Source organism: Silurus aristotelis (assembly GCF_946808225.1).
Source record: "Silurus aristotelis genome assembly, chromosome: 23".
In the NCBI taxonomy this organism is placed as follows: Eukaryota; Metazoa; Chordata; class Actinopteri; order Siluriformes; family Siluridae; genus Silurus; species Silurus aristotelis.
The window spans coordinates 17,699,186-17,717,869 of NC_139596.1; the positions used below are offsets into that span (position 1 = coordinate 17,699,186).

Below are 18,684 nucleotides of genomic sequence, written 5' to 3' on the forward strand. Positions count from 1 at the left end.
TCTCTATTTTACATGGTTTGGTTTAAAACTGTGTTGAAAAAAAAAAAAAAAAAAAGAAAGAAAAAAGTTTTGGCACCTCTGGTATATGTAAGACAACCCAAGAATGTCAATCAAAAAGACAAGGAAAAATAGGTAAAAAAAAAAATCCCCCCCCACAAAATTGCTAGACTCACAGTTGGCTATATAGAATTAAGTTCAAACAGGGGTGCCCAAACTTTCGCATACCTACGCGACATGCACAACGTTATTTGCGGTTATTAGCTGCGAAAGAAATGACCAGTGCTGAATGTTTTTCCAAGACGCTAACGACAAAAGTTTCTTTCCTACTGTCTGTATTTTTCTACCACAGGCCCGAAACTCCTACACCAGCGAGGTGGTGGCCATTAAGAAGATGTCTTACAATGGCAAACAGACCACAGAGGTGCGAACCAAAACAGCTGCTTCTATGTTACATAGTTAAGAGAGTCACTCTGGGAAAATAAGAGAAAATTATAATGTATATTATATATATGTGTGTGTGTGTGTGTGTGTGTGTGTGTGTGTGTGTGTGTGTGTGTGTGTAATATATATATATATATATATAAAAAATTATAATTTATTTATTTGTGTGTGTGTAGAAGTGGCAGGACATCATTAAGGAGGTCAAGTTTCTCGAACAGCTGAGACACCCAAACACCATCGAGTACAAAGGCTGCTACCTGAAAGACAACACTGCCTGGGTTTGTATTACTAAGACCCTTCGTGGCAATCGCTGTAAAATGCCATAAACATCAATAAGTGCTAATCGGAATAAACATTACCCCGTCGTAAATGCTTCTTTTGGTCATTTTACTCTAAAGTTGACTTAAGGCCTGTGTCAAGTGACATTTTTGGTAATAACATGCTATGATCGCTGACTTTGTAGCTCAGCATATATTCTTTTTATGTCAGAGTGACATAATGCTGCCATTGTAACAGTCACATCTTGTGTCGTAGCAAACAAAAGTCTCTTGACACGTGTTCTATCCGTTGGAAACCAACGTTACCCAAGCAGCCTTTATGATGGCTGGCACTTATTCCAACAACAGAGTTTTGTGAATTTGTTGCAGTATCAACATGGAAAGACTTTTCATTTCTAGATTAGATTTCTAGAGTGTCAGCAATAAATACCATTGTGGGATAAATAAATGAACAGTGCCATAATTATCATGAAGCCATGATATGCACAAATGGGAGCTCTGACAACTGTAGCAGGGGTTTTCTGATTTGGGAAATATATTGAGCTTGAATTGAGTTATTTATCTGTTTATTTCATGAATTAGATTAGAAGTGCATGCTGTTATTGATTTGGATGCTTGAGTAATAATTATTTTGCACTTGGTGTGTTTAATGCACTACTTTCACTCTTTCTGTTTTAGCTGGTCATGGAGTACTGTTTAGGCTCAGCCTCTGATTTGTTGGAGGGTAATCTCTCTCTCTCTCTCTCTCTCTCTCTCTCTCTCTCTCTCTCTCTTACACACATATATACACACATACCATTGATGTGCAGTTGTTTTGTATGGTGATGCAGTTCACTGTACTTGCAATATGCTGTTGTTTGCAACAAATTGTTGTTTTTTCTGTTATTAAACTCTAGAAACACATGAACTCAAAGACCAGATTCTCTAAATACAAGTTTAAGAGGATTACTTTTAATCTATTTCATAATAAGCACAGATTAGAGTGAGCAGGACTTCTCTATCAAACACCAACATTCACCAAAAACACCAACAAAACACCAACATTCTCCATCAAACACCAACATTCTCCATCAAACACCAACATTCTCCATCAAACACCAACATTCTCCATCAAACACCAACATTCTCCATCAAACACCAACATTCTCCATCAAACACCAACAAAACACCAACATTCTCCATCAAACACCAACATTCACCAAAAACACCAACAAAACACCAACATTCACCATAAACACTAACATTCACTAACATTCGCCATCAAACAACATTCACCAAAAACACCAACATTCTCCATCAAACACCAACATTCACCAACAAAAACATAATTTACAAACAATAACATTTACCATCAAACACTAACATTTACTATCACACTCGAATATTCAGAATAAAAAAACAACATTCAACATCAAACTCTAACTCTCGCCATCAAACACATTCACCAACAAACATAATTTACAAACAAACACATTCACCATCAAACACATAATTTACAATCAAACACATTCACCAACAAACACAATTTACAATCAAACACAAACATTTACCATCAAACACATTTACCATCAAACACTAACTTTGTCCATTGGACAATATTAAATACTAAGATTCTATAAAAAAAAAAGAACTGATTAAACACTATTACAAACATGCAAAAAAATAAAATTTCCTACAAAACAGAAAATTTAGATTGTTCAAAGTTGTTGTTATTTGGGTTTAGAGCAGGTGAATGTAATGTTTTTCTCTTGTAATGCTGCTGTTTGTGCAGTTCATAAGAAACCCCTGCAGGAGGTTGAAATCGCTGCCATCACCCATGGTGCCTTGCTGGGACTGGCGTACCTGCATTCCCATAACATGATCCATAGGTCAGTTTTTCTGCACTCGCTCAGTGTTTGTGTGCGTGTGTAAGAGAAAAATATTTATTAAATCAAATAAGTTCACATGGTATTTTTCTCATTATGAAATCTCTGTTTATTTCTCTCATTTCTCTCTCTCTCTCTCTCTCTCTCTCTCTCTCTCTCTCTCTCTCTCTCTCTCACACACCCACACAGAGATGTCAAGGCTGGAAACATCCTATTGACTGAACCTGGTCAGGTTAAACTGGCTGATTTTGGCTCCGCCTCCATGAGCTCTCCAGCCAACTCATTTGTGGGGACGCCATACTGGTCAGTGTCTGTCCATCATCTTTATGACGGGGATGAAAAACATGGAAAGACAGACAGAGAGTGAGACTACAATGTGGAGAAACAGAAATACAGACCTGGAGATATGGGGAGAGAGAGAGATGAAGGGAGAGGGAGAGAGTAGGAGATGGACAGAGGGAGAAAAGAGACATAGAGTAATGGAAGTAAACAAGTTGAGAGACTAAGACGGACACAAATAAAGGGAGAACGAGAAAAGAGAGAGGGAGAGACAGGGACAAATATTGAGACGGAGATGAAGACCGACTAAGAGAAGGAGACAGACTGTTTTGAATAAAGAGAGAGAGAGAGAGAGAGAGAGAGAGAGAGAGAGAGAGATAGAGAGATAGAGAGATAGAGAGATAGAGAGATAGATAGATAGATAGATAGATAGATAGAGGCAGAGACAGTGGCAAAATTATGCCTTGTTATTAATTGTAGTGTGTGTGTGTTTAAACAGGATGGCTCCTGAGGTGATTTTGGCCATGGATGAAGGCCAGTATGAAGGCCGGGTAGACATCTGGTCTCTAGGGATCACCTGTATTGAACTAGGTCAGTAACGTATATGTATAAACAGAGTTAAGTGCAAAAGTATGCGCGCCCCTTCAACCATAATGACGTTTAGAGTATCAGCTGCTCCTTCTTTATTCTGAGTAACAGAAATTGTAAAGATTATAACACTGAAGACAATGTGTGAATCTAAAAAAAAAAGCTTTGAGATTAATAATAAAAAAATAGGAATAAAAAACTTTAGGGTGTGGCGTCATAGAAAAATTATCAACAGAGGTGCGTTTATAAAAAAAAAAAAAAAAAAGTTAATTATGTTCCAGTAAGCACATGGCCAACGTGTGGTTTCTCGCCGAAGCTCCAGCAACGTGGCATGAACTTTTTCACCAATGTCACTTGGTACTTTTTATCCATTTATAGTTGCGTATAATCTTATTCAATATCTACCAAACAAGTTTCTGTTCCTCACTTACCTCACAGCAGCTTTAAACAGCCGTTCCCACACTCGCTTATCTTAACCCTAGAGTATCTTCACCAGTTATAGAAATACTTAACACCTTCTGACTGATCTCATCAGAAGATTTAACATTTAAATATTGATAAAAGTATTGGGTCACTTGACATATGTGCTTCTTTTCCAAGTCGGAGGCCCACAATTGTACAGGACGTCTTCAGATGCAGGAACGTTAAATTCCCCTTTGAACTAGGAGACCCAAACCTGTTGCAGGTTGGACGTATGTGGAAGTTCTTCAGCTAAAGAGCTCTGACCTCTGAATGATTGTGAACTCTAACTGCACCCCAGGCCTCCTCACCTCACCTACATCAGTACCTGACTTTACTAAAACCCTTGTGACTGAATGAATCTCCACACAATTCTTGTGGAACATCTTCCCAGAAGAGTGGAGCTCATTATAACAGTAAATGGGGATTAAACGTGGAATGGGGTGTTTATATTTATATAATTATATATAATTAAAATATAATTTACATTTTATATATATACTCAGTATTTAAGTCACGGTTCAGAACGATTTCGATACGTTTAGAGGAAAGAGACGCAAAACATAAAATTGCTTGTTATTTTTATTAACACAGTTGATCATTATTAACATTTGTGATCATCAACATTTTAAGTTTACATTTTTACAAAAATTTTTTATAGAATGCCTGCTTGGTTAAATAATATATCAAATAATATTTTATAAAAAAAATTTAATAGAATAAATCAAATTAATGCAGTACTTTTTTTTTTTTATTTTTTTTATTTATTTATTTATTTATTTATTATATTTATTATATTGTGTAATCGATTAAATTGGCACAAATAAAATTTATGAAATAAAATCAAATAAATAGAAAAATTTGATAGTTTAGTGTGTTTTACATTTAGTATATTGTAAATAAAAACTGTTTAACTTATTTCAGCATCCTTTAACAAATGTCTCCATTCCTTCCATCCTTCATTCATTCATTCACTTCCTCGATATGTGGAATTGTCAGGATTTTCTCCTTTTAAGAGAAATTCTTGAAGCTGGACATAAAACGTTGAAGAATCCGTAGCGCTAGTTTCAGCTGCTAGCCAATTCCTGCATGCGCAAAACAAATCTTATTTCCAGTACGGGGTGAGTGGCCACAGTGACACTGCGCCAACTCTAGTTTCTTTCAACGAAGGTTTCTCTAGAAAACGTCGTCGTGTTTTCACGTTTATTAATTAAAAAGAACTTGACAAAAAAACTCAACAAAGTTGCTAGTCATTAATACGTTCCTGAGGGAACTTATTATTGTGTGTGTGTGTGTGTGTGTGTGTGTGTGTGTATATATATATATATATATATATATATATATATATATATATATATATATATATATTTTATTATTTTTTTTCCCCTCTTCCCACTTATTTATTTATTTATTTATTTATTTATTTATTTTTCTCTCTATAGCCGAGCGCAAACCTCCTCTGTTCAACATGAATGCTATGAGTGCCTTATATCACATCGCTCAGAATGATTCGCCTACGCTGCAGACTAATGACTGGTGAGTGAGTATAAACACACACACACACACACACACACACACACACACACACACACACACACACACACACACACGTTTGTGCAGTAAGCACTAATGAACGTAAAGCTAGCTAGTTTACATACCTATAATTTTCCAATATTTTTTTTTATAACAAGTTGAATTGCTGCTTTGATGCAATGTAGTTAAAAGTTTTGGCACCTCCTTTTTCGTGTTGCTCATTTCTATTATTGCAGCACCACCACACAAGGAATCATGGGTAGTACAGAACAATCTCAGGGGGTGTGCGAGTTTTGTGTTATCGTTCGAAAGGCTTTGACGAATAACAAATTAACGTTAATATTTCCTGATACGCTTTTTCCTCAAAATCACTTCATACATTTCAAATCAAACTTAGGATATTTTTTTAATGAATGTTTTGTGTGTGTGGTTTTTTTTTGTTTGTTTGTTTGTTATACATTGCAGGTCGGATTCGTTCAGAAGCTTTGTGGATTACTGCCTACAAAAAATACCTCAGGACAGACCCTCTTCAGCTGAACTCCTGCGAGTGAGCATACGTGCACACACACGCACACATGCACACGCGCACACGCGCACAGGTGTGAGTTGCTTGCTCAATATTGAACGTTAAAGCTAGTCGCCTACACGCTCTCACTTCCTCCTCACCATATCATTTGCAGCTTCCTGCTCTGACAGTGCGCTTCTTACTCATCTGTCCCCATTGACTCATACACACACTCATACACACACAAGCACGCAAACACGCACGTGCGCAATCCACCCCGAGAGTGTAGTGATGCGGGTGCTATCCACTCATTTCCTGTACCAGTGGGATCCGTGAAATGTCAATAAAAGTTTTATTTTTGATTTTTTACTTCACGTGTTAATCTGACATACTGCCCGTCTTGCTCTCTGACCCAGATGAGAGTCGTAGGAGGAAGTCGTCACGCTTTCGCTTAGTAAAGACGGGCTATAATCCTATAAGGATTCATTTTTATTTTTAACTTTGGAAAACACCAACGCCAACTCTGAGCTCATATCATTTTTGTATTTCACGAAGATGCCAGTTGATAGAACAGCAACGGAAAGACGCTAAAACACCGGGTTTAACGGTGTTCTAATACGAATCTCGTAACGAATTGGAACAGGGTTTGATTATGATATACGAGGTGGTATCAAGACTAGTTTCCTAACACGCCAATAGAAGGCAGCACAAAGATGCACGCACAGTCACAGGGAGCACCGACCTTTATTAATCAGTGTACCAAAAGACCTCATCCTGTGTACATCGAGAGGTGTGCAACTGGTGCTATTCCGACCACGTGTGTTACCACGTCTGCTATACTGACCACGTGCGCACCCCGTCAGCAAGCTCTCTTCACACGTGAAACAACACGATCTCAGGAAATAAAAAAAAAAATTACTTTCTTGTAAACAGAGATAGTCTGGGAGCCTCGTGTACAGTGCAATTTTCCACTCGGTTTCCCATAACGACAAACCGAATTCTAGAAATGTCTGTGATATAAAAACTAATATCACATGTACAAAAGAATTTAGATCCTTTACTCAGTTGAAGCACCTTTTGTAACAAATATAGCCTCAGGGGGTTTTTTTTGTGGGTATGACGCAACAAACTTTGCACACCTGGATTGGGAGATTTTCCGCCTTTCTTTATGGCAAGTCATGTCAAGCTGTGTCAGGTTGGATGGGGAGTGTCGGTGGACAGCCATTTTCAGGTCTCACCAGAGATGTTGAAAAGGGTTCAAGTCAGGGCTGTGGCTGGGCCTCTCTAGGACATTCCCAGAGTTGTCATTATCAAGTAGATTATGTATGAAGTATCTCTAAAAAGTGAGACATTTCAGCAATTATTTTAGTATAATCTTCTCAAGGGACAATACTATAGAAATTAAACGTGGAAATATTTTAGCGGATCAAAATAACTGACAACAAAAGTGAGTACACCCTCAGTGAACATGTCAAAACTGTGTCCAAAGTGTGAATATTGTGTGTGAGCAGCATCGTTATCCAGCACTGCATTTATCCTCCTGGGTATGAAATTCACCAGAGCTACACAGGTTGTTACTGGGATCCTCTTCCACTCCTCCATAATATCATCATGGAGCTACTGGATGTGAGACACATGGTGCTTCTCCTCCTTCTGCTTCAGGATCCCCACAGGTGCTCTATAGGGTTCAGGTCTGGAGACATACTTGGCCACTCCATCACCTTCACCTTCAGCAAGGCAGTTTTCATCTTGTGTTTGGGTTCGTTATTATGTTGGAATCCACGTTTTCCTCAATGAACTGCGGCTCCACAGTAACAGCAGCACTCATGCAGCCCCAGACCATGATGTTGCCACCACCATGCTTCACTGTAGGCAAGACACAATGTTCTTGGTTCTCCTCACCAGGGTGTCACCACACATGCTGGACACCATCTGAGCCAAACATGTTTTTCTTAGTCTCCTCAGACCACAGGACATGGTTTAAGTAATTCATGCTCTTGGACAGGTTGTTCTTCAGCAAACTGTTTGCAAGCCTTTTTTTTGTGAACAGCTGTAGAAGAGTCTCCTTCTGGGACGACGGCCTGTAAACCGACTTGCACTGACAAGAGGACCCTCTGCTTCTGCAACCTCTAAAACAATGCTGCAGCAGTCATGCATCTGTTTTGTGAAGCAGCTTCTGCACCTGACGCACAGCACGAGGACTCGACTTCTCTGATGGACCCTTGTGAGGTCTGTTCTGAGAGGAACCCGTGTTGGAGAACCTCTGTATGACCCTGACCACTGTAACTTAGTTTCAGGGTGATAATGATCTTCTTATAACTTCTGCATCTTTGTGGAGAGCAACAATTCTGATTCTCAAATCCTCAGAGACTCTTTACCATGAGGTGCATGTAGAACATCCAGTGGTCAGTGTGAGAGAATTGGACTCACATTGTACCACATTGTAACTGCTCTAATACAAGATACACAAATTTCTATGGTTCTGTAAAGCAGACAAAGTCATTAACATGATGACTAGGACGTGTGGATTTACACGTTTACACCACATACAGCTGTTTTTACTGAGGGTGTACTCACTTTTGTTGTTCTAAAATATTATTAAATATATATATTTTTTAACCAAACAGGCATTTTATTGAAAAATGTTATAAAAATGTAAATAGTTGATGTTTACAGATGTTTTATAAACACGCGTAATGTGTTTAGAACATTTTCCGGTTGTGACATAAGAGGAACAGGGTTTGGTTATGGCATGTTCTACTGAAACTTGCAAACTTTTATCCTGAATAATGTATAAAAACTTGATTTGCTTTTGATATATTCTGCCTTTCTGTTCGTCTCCGTCTTTTTACTTCATCCCCCTTTCACTTTGGCCCCTTGTAGCTCTTTAGGAGAAAACCAGGTCACTAATCTGAGTATAGCATCTAGAACTATTCCCACAATGCCACTTTCTGTCCTAAATCTCAGACACTCAGATCTCAAATCACTCACTGACCTTTGACCCCCTGCGTTGAGTTTCAGGCGTTCTGGAAAGTGTTGGTATAAGGAATCTGGTCAATTCCTTATTTTTAAATGAATAATCCTTTAGATTACTGCTCTCCAAGACCCACCATTTATTCGCAGACATCCAACAGTAGATGCTTCCACGAGTCAGCTAGATGGATAAGCTGAAGACAGATCGACCTGCTTTAAAGAACACACCGAATAAAACTAGTGAACGTGTAACTATCGCTTTCCCCCGGAGACTTGATCTGTTTCTAATGTTCTTTCAGTTTCTACAGAATTGCTTTGCAGCTTGATGCACATTATGGCCGTGGTTTTATCGTCTCTTTCTCAGCATGACTTTGTGCGTCGTGATCGGCCACCACGCGTCCTTGTGGACCTGATCCAGAGGACGAAGGACGCCGTGCGGGAACTGGACAACTTGCAGTACCGCAAGATGAAGAAGATCCTCTACCAGGAGAAACATCACAGTCCGATGGGAGAATCCCAAGAGGAGGAGGAGGTAATAAACAGTAAATTGATGATAATGGGTTACAAGTGTTCCTCAAAAGTTGATTTGAGAATAGATTTTCTAAACTTTTTCCAAAAAATAGACCAACTTAAATGTATATATTACATATATATTTCAGATGGAGATGTTTGGTGGTAAAGGTGTGTGTTTGATGGAGGTGGTTTGTGTTTGATAGTGAATGTTGATGTTTGATGATGAAGGTTGGTGTTTAAAGGTATGTTTGGTGTTTAAATGTGAGGTTGTTGTTTGATGGTGAATGTTGGTGTTTGATGGTGAATGTTGGTGTTTGGTAGTAAATGTTTGGTAGTAAAGGCAGTTGTTTGTTAGTAAAGGTTGGTGTTTGATGGTAAAGGTTGGTGTTTGATGGTAAAGGTTGGTGTTTGATGGTAAAGGTTGGTGTTTGATGGTAATGGTTGGTGTTTGGTGGTAAAGGTTGGTGTTTGGTAGTAAAAGTTGGTGTTTGATGGTTATGGTTGGTGTTTGATGGTTATGGTTGGTGTTTGGTGGCAATGGTTGGTGTTTGGTGGTAATGGTTGGTGTTTGGTAGTAATGGTTGGTGTTAAAGGTTGGTGTTTGATCGTAAAAGTTGGTGTTTGACTGTAAAAGTTGGTGTTTGATAGCAAAGGTTGGTGTTTTATTGGTGAATGTTCAGGAAAAGCGATCGCACACAGGACCATCTGTATAATTCTTTAAACTCAGCACTGTCTGTGCACACTAGCACTGATCTGTAATGATCTGGAAACCAGGAACTTCAGATAAGCACATTATTTATTAACATGTTGGATATTGAAGAAGTGTGAAAATGTCTTCGCTTGAGGTTTATGAGAAGTTTGAGCAGACGTTCGTTTTGTAACAGAGCGAGAACCCGATTACACACTGAACCCAAATAACAGGATTTACAGCAGATTGTTGCCGAGTGCAGCACGTCTGAACCCATAAACCCTCACAACACACACGTTTTGTCTATACCTTGTGTTTGCTATTAAAAAAAACTTTTCCTGTATCGTATGTGTTTATTGTGTAGATTATTGCGTAGTTAAACAGTTATTTAGTCTGTGTATCATTACTTAGTTTGATTTCAGGAATGTTTATGTTGGTGTTTAATGAAAAATTATGTTAAATGCTAGAATTTTAATGTTGTTTGATAGAAAAGTTTGGTGTTTGAAGGTGAAGGTTGGTGTATGATGTTGAATGTTGGTGTGTGATGGAGAAGGTTGGTGTTTGAAGGTGAAGATTGGTGTTTGATGGAGCAGTTTGGTGTCTGATAGATATGGTTGGAGTTTAAAGGTGAAATTTGGTGTTTTAATTGTGAAGGTTGGTGTGTGATAAAGAAGGTTGTTGTGTGAAGGTTGATGTCTTATAGAGAAGGTTGGTGCTTGAAGGTGAAGGTTGGTGTTTGAAGGTGGTGTTTAATGAATGTTGTGTGACGGTCAAGGTTGGTGTTTGAAGGAGAAGGTTGGTGTGTGACAGTGAAGTTTAGTGTTTGATGAAAAAGGTTGTTGTGTGATGGTCAAGGTTGGTGTGTGATGAAGATGGTTAGTGTTTGATGGAGAAGGTTAAATTCTTATAGAGAAGGTTGGTTTTTGAAGGTGAAGGTTGGTGTTTGAAGGTTAAAGTTTGATGGTGAAGATCGGTGTCTTAAAGTGAAGGTTGGTATTTGGTAGAGACGTCTGGTTTTTGACTGGGAAAGCTGGTATTTGCAAGTTCTCTTTTTTCATCTCTGAGGGAAATTTGTTTATTATATGTTTTTATTATTTAAGTTTTTATTTGGTGGTGAAGGTTGGTGTTTGATGGAGATGTTTGGTATTTGGTAGTGAATGTTGGTGTTTGATGAATGCTGGTGAGTGAGAGTATACTGAGTGTTAGACTGAGTCGGATTAATTTGGATGGTGAATGATGCTGCATGTTGGTGTTTGGTGGTAAATAATGCTGTATGTTGGTTTTGATTGGTACATTTGGTGTTTGATGATTATGGGAGAGTGCTGTTTAGTGTGAATGATAGCGGGTGTTGGTGTTCGATGGACAATGCTGATGTTTGATGGTAAATAATGACGATGATGACAGACTTGTTGGTGTTGATGATGAATGATACATTTTTGGGTTATATGAAGTATATTAGTGTTTAATGGTGAATGTTGGAATTTAGTGATGAATGGAGAAATCTGTTTTGGTTAATGAGTGTTTGAGGGTAAATAATGAAGTTTTGTGGTCGAATGTTGGTGTTTGAGGGTAAAACATTTACAAAATCCGGCACCACAAATCCCTGGCATTTCTGTTGCTGTTGTAATGTTTCTCTAAGCGTTGGGTATATGTTTTTTTAATACAGTTTTTTGGATCAAATCGTTGTAACTAAATCATTGTATAAGCGACAACCTTTTCATGATTATGAACTAATCAAGGCATGAAAGCTTTTAATAATGAGAAATATTCCTGTAACGCTTAGACCTTTTTTACTCTTTCTCACCGCAGATTCACATTTATCAGTATTATTATTATTATTATTTTTTTTTGTTATTATTATTATTATTCTGATTATGATGAATTATCAATATGATTATCAATAATAATTATAAATATGATTATTATCATTAATTTAATTATGATGAATTATTATTATTATGATTATTATGATTATGATTATTATTATCATCGTTATTTTAATTATGATGAATTATCATTTTTATGATTATGATCATCATTTATTATTATTATTATTATTATTATTATTATTATTATTGAGACGCCTGCCTGTTCAGAGGTGTAGCGAAACAGCACTCAGGTCAGATTTGTGTAGTGACAGTAATCGAATCATTCTGAAAAGGTTTGAAGTGATTTCCCTGAATGCGAAACAGATATTTAAAAGGTCAGAGCAATCGCTCTCTGTGTTTATGACTCTGTCGCTCCACGCAGTGAGGATTTATTCGCTCCGAGATCGCGTGTTAAACCAAAGTCTCAATAACGTCTCTGATTAAATCACAGCAAATTGTGCCTCCTTTTTCTCCATCTTCTTTTTCTTCATTCTTCTACATGCTTTATTCTGTTCTTTGTTCTTTTTTCTTTTTCACCCCCCCCACTATACACCACTTCTTCCTCTCTTTCTCTGTGTATTTTATATCTCAATCTATTTTTTTATCTTTCCTAATCACTCTAACCCCCCCCCCCCACTGTTTCTTTTTTCCATTTCTTTCTTTCATTTATTATTTTCCTTTTTTAAAATTTTTATAAATTTCTTATTTTTGTTTTTTTTTTGTTCTTCTGTGCTGTTTGGTGTTTTCTTTTTCTGACATCTCTTTTTGTCTGCATCCCTCGTTTTACACACACACACACACACACACACACACACACACACACACACACTTTCTTTTTTCATTCTTTTAATCAATCCATTCCATTTTCTTGCGTCGTTTTTCTCATCTCTCTTTTCTTGTCTTATCATTCTCGATCCATTTACTTCTTTGTAATCGGCTTTAAATTTTTTTATCTTTATCTTTTTTTTTTTTTTTTTTTACCTCTTTTCTTTCTTGCATTCTCTTTTTCTCTCGCTCTGTGTACAGGATGGTGATCAGGGCTGTAAGGGGAACAGTGTTGGCAGTAATCACTCAGTTCCCAGCACCTCTATCAGTACAGGCAGTCAGAGCAGCAGCATCAACAGCCTGCAGGATGACTCCTGCTCGGAAATGGCACTACCACACCACGAGTACGACAGCACGCTCGAGTCTTCCACACAACACAAAAAGGTCTACACACACACACCACCTGAAACTCTCTTTAATGAATAAACTGGTGATTACACGTGACACCCTTATTGGTGATTTAGATATTCATATACAGTATATAAAATATATAATGTCGAAATTAACACGTTAACGCAAAATAATTTCAGAGGCATCAATTTTATTAACGTGCGATTAATGAAGCACGCATTTCTGTCTGACCATTTTTTTCTAAAAATATCAATAAATAAATATAAAAGAGGCGAATTTAAAACTTGACACAACACATACATATTCATGACATCCAATCTTTAATCAGATATGTAGCAAAATCCACCACGACGCGCACATCTGGCAATTAAATCCGTCCGTGTGGAAACGCAGTAAAGGTTCCGTTTGGTGTCCCGATGATTTACGTCATTTAAAACGCCATCGTTACTTTAAAACATTTACAAGTGTATTTTGTCTTCATGCTCAATGTTAAGAACGGATTCACTAATAATAAACCTACATGTACATAAAGCATCCATTTTTGTAATGGCCATGGTGATTAGAGCATTAAAAACTATTATATAAAATAAGAACTAAATTAAAAACTATTATATAAATAACTCTAGAAAAAGTTTTAATTTAAGGTACATTTAGAACAGATAGAAATGTGCGATCAAGTTGCAGTAATCATGAGTTACTGATCGCTATTACCTTTTTAATTTTTATATATTAATTAATTAATTTCCATTTTTGCATTCTCTTTTAAACCTACACATACACAGGATTCATGTGTCGTACATAATAACTTAGGCACGGCATGAAAAGGACACTCCACACACACACACACACACACACACACACACACACACACACACACACACACACACAAAAAAGCCCTGTCCTTTGTTCTAATAGCAGGTGTGTGTGCACAGGTAGGAGTGGAAAACAAATACCTTTGTGTCTCAGATTTACACAAACAATATCTTTAATTCCTTTCATTTCATTATTATAACATTCCTGTTATTAATAATTAGTTTGAATACCAGAATCAGTCGCTGACTTTTTACCACAGATTTACAAACAATAATAGTTCTTTAAATAAATCTAATGTAATAATGTAAATCTTCCAAAGACTAAAATAATGAATCATCTTTTAGAATTCACGTGTTTTAAACGTTTTGCTCGTACTTATAAAGCGATGTTCTTAATTCAGAAAAATACAAACTCAGATTTTATAGCTGCGATTGGAAAATAATAAATTATTACTTCATTCAATAAACCTGCAGGTTACAAAACAATCGAATAAATAATAAATTCAGGACAGTGTTTGTTCATGTTGCATTCTCATTTTTTTTATTAGTTTTTTTCAATTAGCAAGTGAAAAAAAAAACACGAATTACGAAGCATTTATTCTTTATATATATTTAATATTGAAAGGAGAAAACGGAGAAAACAGATATTTATTAATATGGCATTAATTTTCTTTATTTGTTTTTCATACACAGAGTAGAAATCATAATCTCACAATACCAAATGTGGAATGCACTAACAATATTTCCAATTTAACATCCGGTCTATCGTCCAGTCTAACGTCCGGTCTATCATCCAGTCTACCGTCTGGCCTATCATCTGGTCTAACCTCCAGTCTACCGTCCAGACTACTGTCGAGTCTAACGTCCAGACTACCGTCTGGTCTAATGTCCGGCTTAACATCCAGTCTTACGTCTGGTCTATCGTCCAGTCTAACCAGTTCAACGTCCTACCCTGGAAGTGAAAGGAATTTTTTATTGGTGCTTTTCAAGGATAAAATGTCCACTCTGGAGCTCTGGAATTTTAGAGACTGCAGACATTCTACAAATAAGTTTTATATTTTGAGCAAATTTTTTTTTTTTTTTACATAATTATTTATACATTTTTTTGTTTTGAAAATCTAAAATGAATCATAAAATAATTATCATTATAGTAACAAAATGAGAATCGAAATTTCGAAAACAAAAAAATAATAAATGGAGAAAAAAAAATAGGTTTCAATCTGAAATTAAAGATTGGCAACGAAAATTAAAGTACAAGTTAATTATGTAATTATTTATTCAAATCCAGTAAATTATATTTATATATAATAATGTAAATATTGTGATTAGATATTTGTTTTATCATAGATGTTTTTTCAAAAATCTTTTTTTTTTTTTTACAATCGTTTAAACAGTAATTATAGTTAATATCATTTATGTATAAATTGTTATTTATTATTTTACTGTTATATTTTGCTATTTAATTCCAAGCAGATGTTTGTTTTTTTTTATTTCCAAAACACGAATATCAGCTTTTCTTCTTTCCTTTTAAGAAAAAATAAAGATGTGAAAAAAAAAAAAAAAAAACTTTGTTCTTTTGTTTTATGTTATAGTTGTTTTATGAGTTGTGTGTTTGTGTTTTTACAGGATCAGTATATCCGGGATGAAGGTGCTCATCGCTCAGACTTTCGACCATCGCCGTCAGATCTCGCTCAGGCTCATAATTATAAAAACCGTGAGCGATTCGCCACCATCAAGTCCGCCTCGCTGGTGAGTACCCACAATTACATCATCTGCTTTTCCTCGTCTCTTCTCCCGTCTTCTGTCTTTTTCTCTCTCTTTTTTTTTTTTTTTTTTTTTATGAAACCTGATGACAGAATCTTCATTAGTGGTGAAGTCACAGTGATCAGAATCCAATTTAAAAACACTAAGCTGATTATTGAGTGTTTAGTAATAATAATAATAATAATAATAATAATAATAATAATAACCATTATTTATTGCATTAATTGAGATTTAAGGTAGTATTTATTAAAGTTGACTTTCCCTTCAATTTGCTGTTGCATTTATACTTATTGATAAGGAACATGTGACAAAGATGCAGGTATTTTTTAGTTATTTAAATAATAAATGAAAATAATAATAATAATAATAATAATAATAATAATAATTAGAAAAATAATATACAATATATATTAAAATATTTTATATATAATATATAATCAAATATATATTTTATTTTGTTGTACATACTAATATAAAATATATATAATATATAAATAGTATATAAAATTTTAAAGAACTTTGGAGAATCTTGTCAGAACCACGGTTGCTTTCTTTATGAGGACACGAAGAAAATTTCCCCCTCTTTATATACACACACACACACACACACACGCACACACACACACACACACACACTTGCGCTTGTGTCTGTTGTCAAGGCAACAGTTTGCGGTCAATAGGCTGTGTGGTTGTGCTCACGCGAGGCCGTATTGTTCGTCAGCCATCATTCCGTCATTGAAAGACAAAAGCAGCTTCTGTTTACTTTCATCTCTCTGCTGTTTTTTGTGCTCAGGGCCGGACGTATTTCCATCCCGTCTTCACTTAAAAAGGTCACAAAGAATTCAAGACACTTGTCCAAAGCCCCCCTTAATAAAGCCCTCCGGACCTGACAGGGACGATAAGTCCAGGTCATTCCTCACACTCAGGAGGCTGTGTCACTTGTTTCTTTTCTAATTACACATTGTTGTAATGTTCATATTTGGGATCAATGGAAGGCGTGATAGTCGATCCCCGAGTGCTCGCCATATGAGATGATGTCACCTGTTTAGGCTGGCTGTTTCCTGGTGTTTGAGCACCCTCTACAGGTAGACACGCACTCTGCAGCTGTCTGACAACACAGACTCATTTATCATCTCGCAGAAATTACCCAGAAGTCCAACGTTATTTGCGAAGATAACTTCATATCCTGTGGCAGACTTGATTTCTTTCTGTATCTTATTGCAGTAGAAAGAGAGAGAGAGAGAGAGAGAGAGAGAGAGAGAGAGTCAGACTTGTTCATTGCGAATGTTTTTTTTTCTTTTGTGTTCACCACTGGATTGTGTGGTCCTTTGTTTGTGCAGAGGGGGGGGGGGGGGGAGGTAAAGCGCAGGAGGCAGAGGGAAAAAAGTGACATCAGATTGTTTTATTTTGATTTCACAGACTAACGAGAGAAAAGCCACCGTTAAGTCGGTCATCGTTTTCGAAAGTCTCTGTTTTCACAGACCACAAAAACGCTGCCCCAGCCTGGACGGAAGACCAAAACGCAAAGAACAATATGTGTATTGAAAAATAAATGTATTCATGTTAAGACTTTTCTGGACAAACTCAACAATATACAATCTATTACAATATACAGTGTTATTGATCTTCTCCACACTTTACTCTCCTACCAGAACACTAAGACCTGGTGCTTCTGCTAGTGGTTCCTACATGCTCCCCTGCCAATGTTCTACTAAGACTAAAAGAGTGATTGAGATTTTTCTGTGTTGGTCTCAATCCATATCCACGCTAATACGTTTTCATTTGAGAAAAAAAACCATGTATTTTTCTCTCCGTTTCGTCGTTCTGTCCACACTGAGGCGCCGTTTTCAGTCACGTAGCATTTTAAAAACTCTCTCCAAAGTGGATGCAGATGAAAACGCAGTTTACGCTTCGCAGTGTGGGCCGTAAAAAAAAAAAACACCCAGTTTTGAATTCGGGTCTGTGTAATAGCCTTAATCCCTGGAACATGGTCCCTTTTTTTTTTTTTTTACGATATTCTATCACGTTTTTGGTATAGCGTTTATTATTTGACGTAATGGACGTTGTCTCAAAGCTTCGGAAGTCCTAAGAGGCCATGCATTATAAGAACTGTTTTTCTTTCTTGTTTACTCATGTTTACAATAAAATTTTCTAATGATCTCGATATAATTTTCTCATGATCGGTACTTCATTTTTCTGCGTATTCGGCATAATAGCAGGTTCTAGAGGCAGCATCATCAGGGACTCGAACTGAAACAGCTCTGTGCCTGTCGGTGATTGACAACTCACACGTAGGTGTCTGACACCAGACAGGGAGGCTGTCAGGTCTGCATCTTTATCGTAAAAGTGTAGTCTATTTCATTGCCAGACAATTTGAGGAACGTCTGCATGGTCACCGAGTGATGCATGAAAGATGCTGTTTGAGCGGTCTGATCAAAGTAAAAGTGAATGCGATCGTCCACGATGCTGCAATGAGCCACGATGAAATACCTGAGCTGAGAGGAACCGGAACTAAAAGTGGAACCCGTCCTCCTCTGGGTGACACCGAATGTCCATTCATTGCACTTTCATTATTGTTCACTGATGGACATTTGAGTTCAATTAAATATTAATTACAGTCCAAATCCATCTTTGAGGTTCTCGAGTTAAACTCTGAGCTCATGGATATAACGCGCTCTGGAACAACCACCATTGTTTTTGAATGCGCTTTTACTATAATACAATAATTAAATATTATTCATTTGTAACCAATTTAACTTTAAAACATGCCTCTAATGAAGCACCTTCACTTTAAAGCACATATATAAAAATATACACATTTAAATGTCTGATTTCTTCTCAGCGTGTACTGCATTTAATACATCATTTTACATTTATATCTCCTCAAGATAGTAGATCACTTTTCTGTGAGCGTTTTGTCAAATTCACCTGAAAGCCTGATC

The 18,684-nt window shown here is 36.7% G+C and overlaps 1 protein-coding gene across 6 annotated transcripts in view; it reads left to right on the top strand.

Annotated features, from left to right (window-relative positions):
* The window catches only part of taok3a (TAO kinase 3a), a 66,295-nt gene that overhangs the window by 33,036 nt on the left and 14,575 nt on the right, over window positions 1-18,684 (top strand). For all 6 annotated transcript variants that reach the window (XM_083527331.1, XM_083527334.1, XM_083527333.1 and 3 more), the window contains 11 exons: window positions 350-421; window positions 618-719; window positions 1,398-1,443; window positions 2,491-2,587; window positions 2,774-2,887; window positions 3,363-3,454; window positions 5,353-5,446; window positions 5,909-5,990; window positions 9,286-9,453; window positions 13,017-13,199; window positions 15,605-15,727. In XM_083527331.1, the coding sequence (XP_083383457.1) occupies window positions 350-421; window positions 618-719; window positions 1,398-1,443; window positions 2,491-2,587; window positions 2,774-2,887; window positions 3,363-3,454; window positions 5,353-5,446; window positions 5,909-5,990; window positions 9,286-9,453; window positions 13,017-13,199; window positions 15,605-15,727 (1,173 nt within the window). The remainder of the gene's footprint in view (window positions 1-349; window positions 422-617; window positions 720-1,397; window positions 1,444-2,490; window positions 2,588-2,773; window positions 2,888-3,362; window positions 3,455-5,352; window positions 5,447-5,908; window positions 5,991-9,285; window positions 9,454-13,016; window positions 13,200-15,604; window positions 15,728-18,684) is intronic.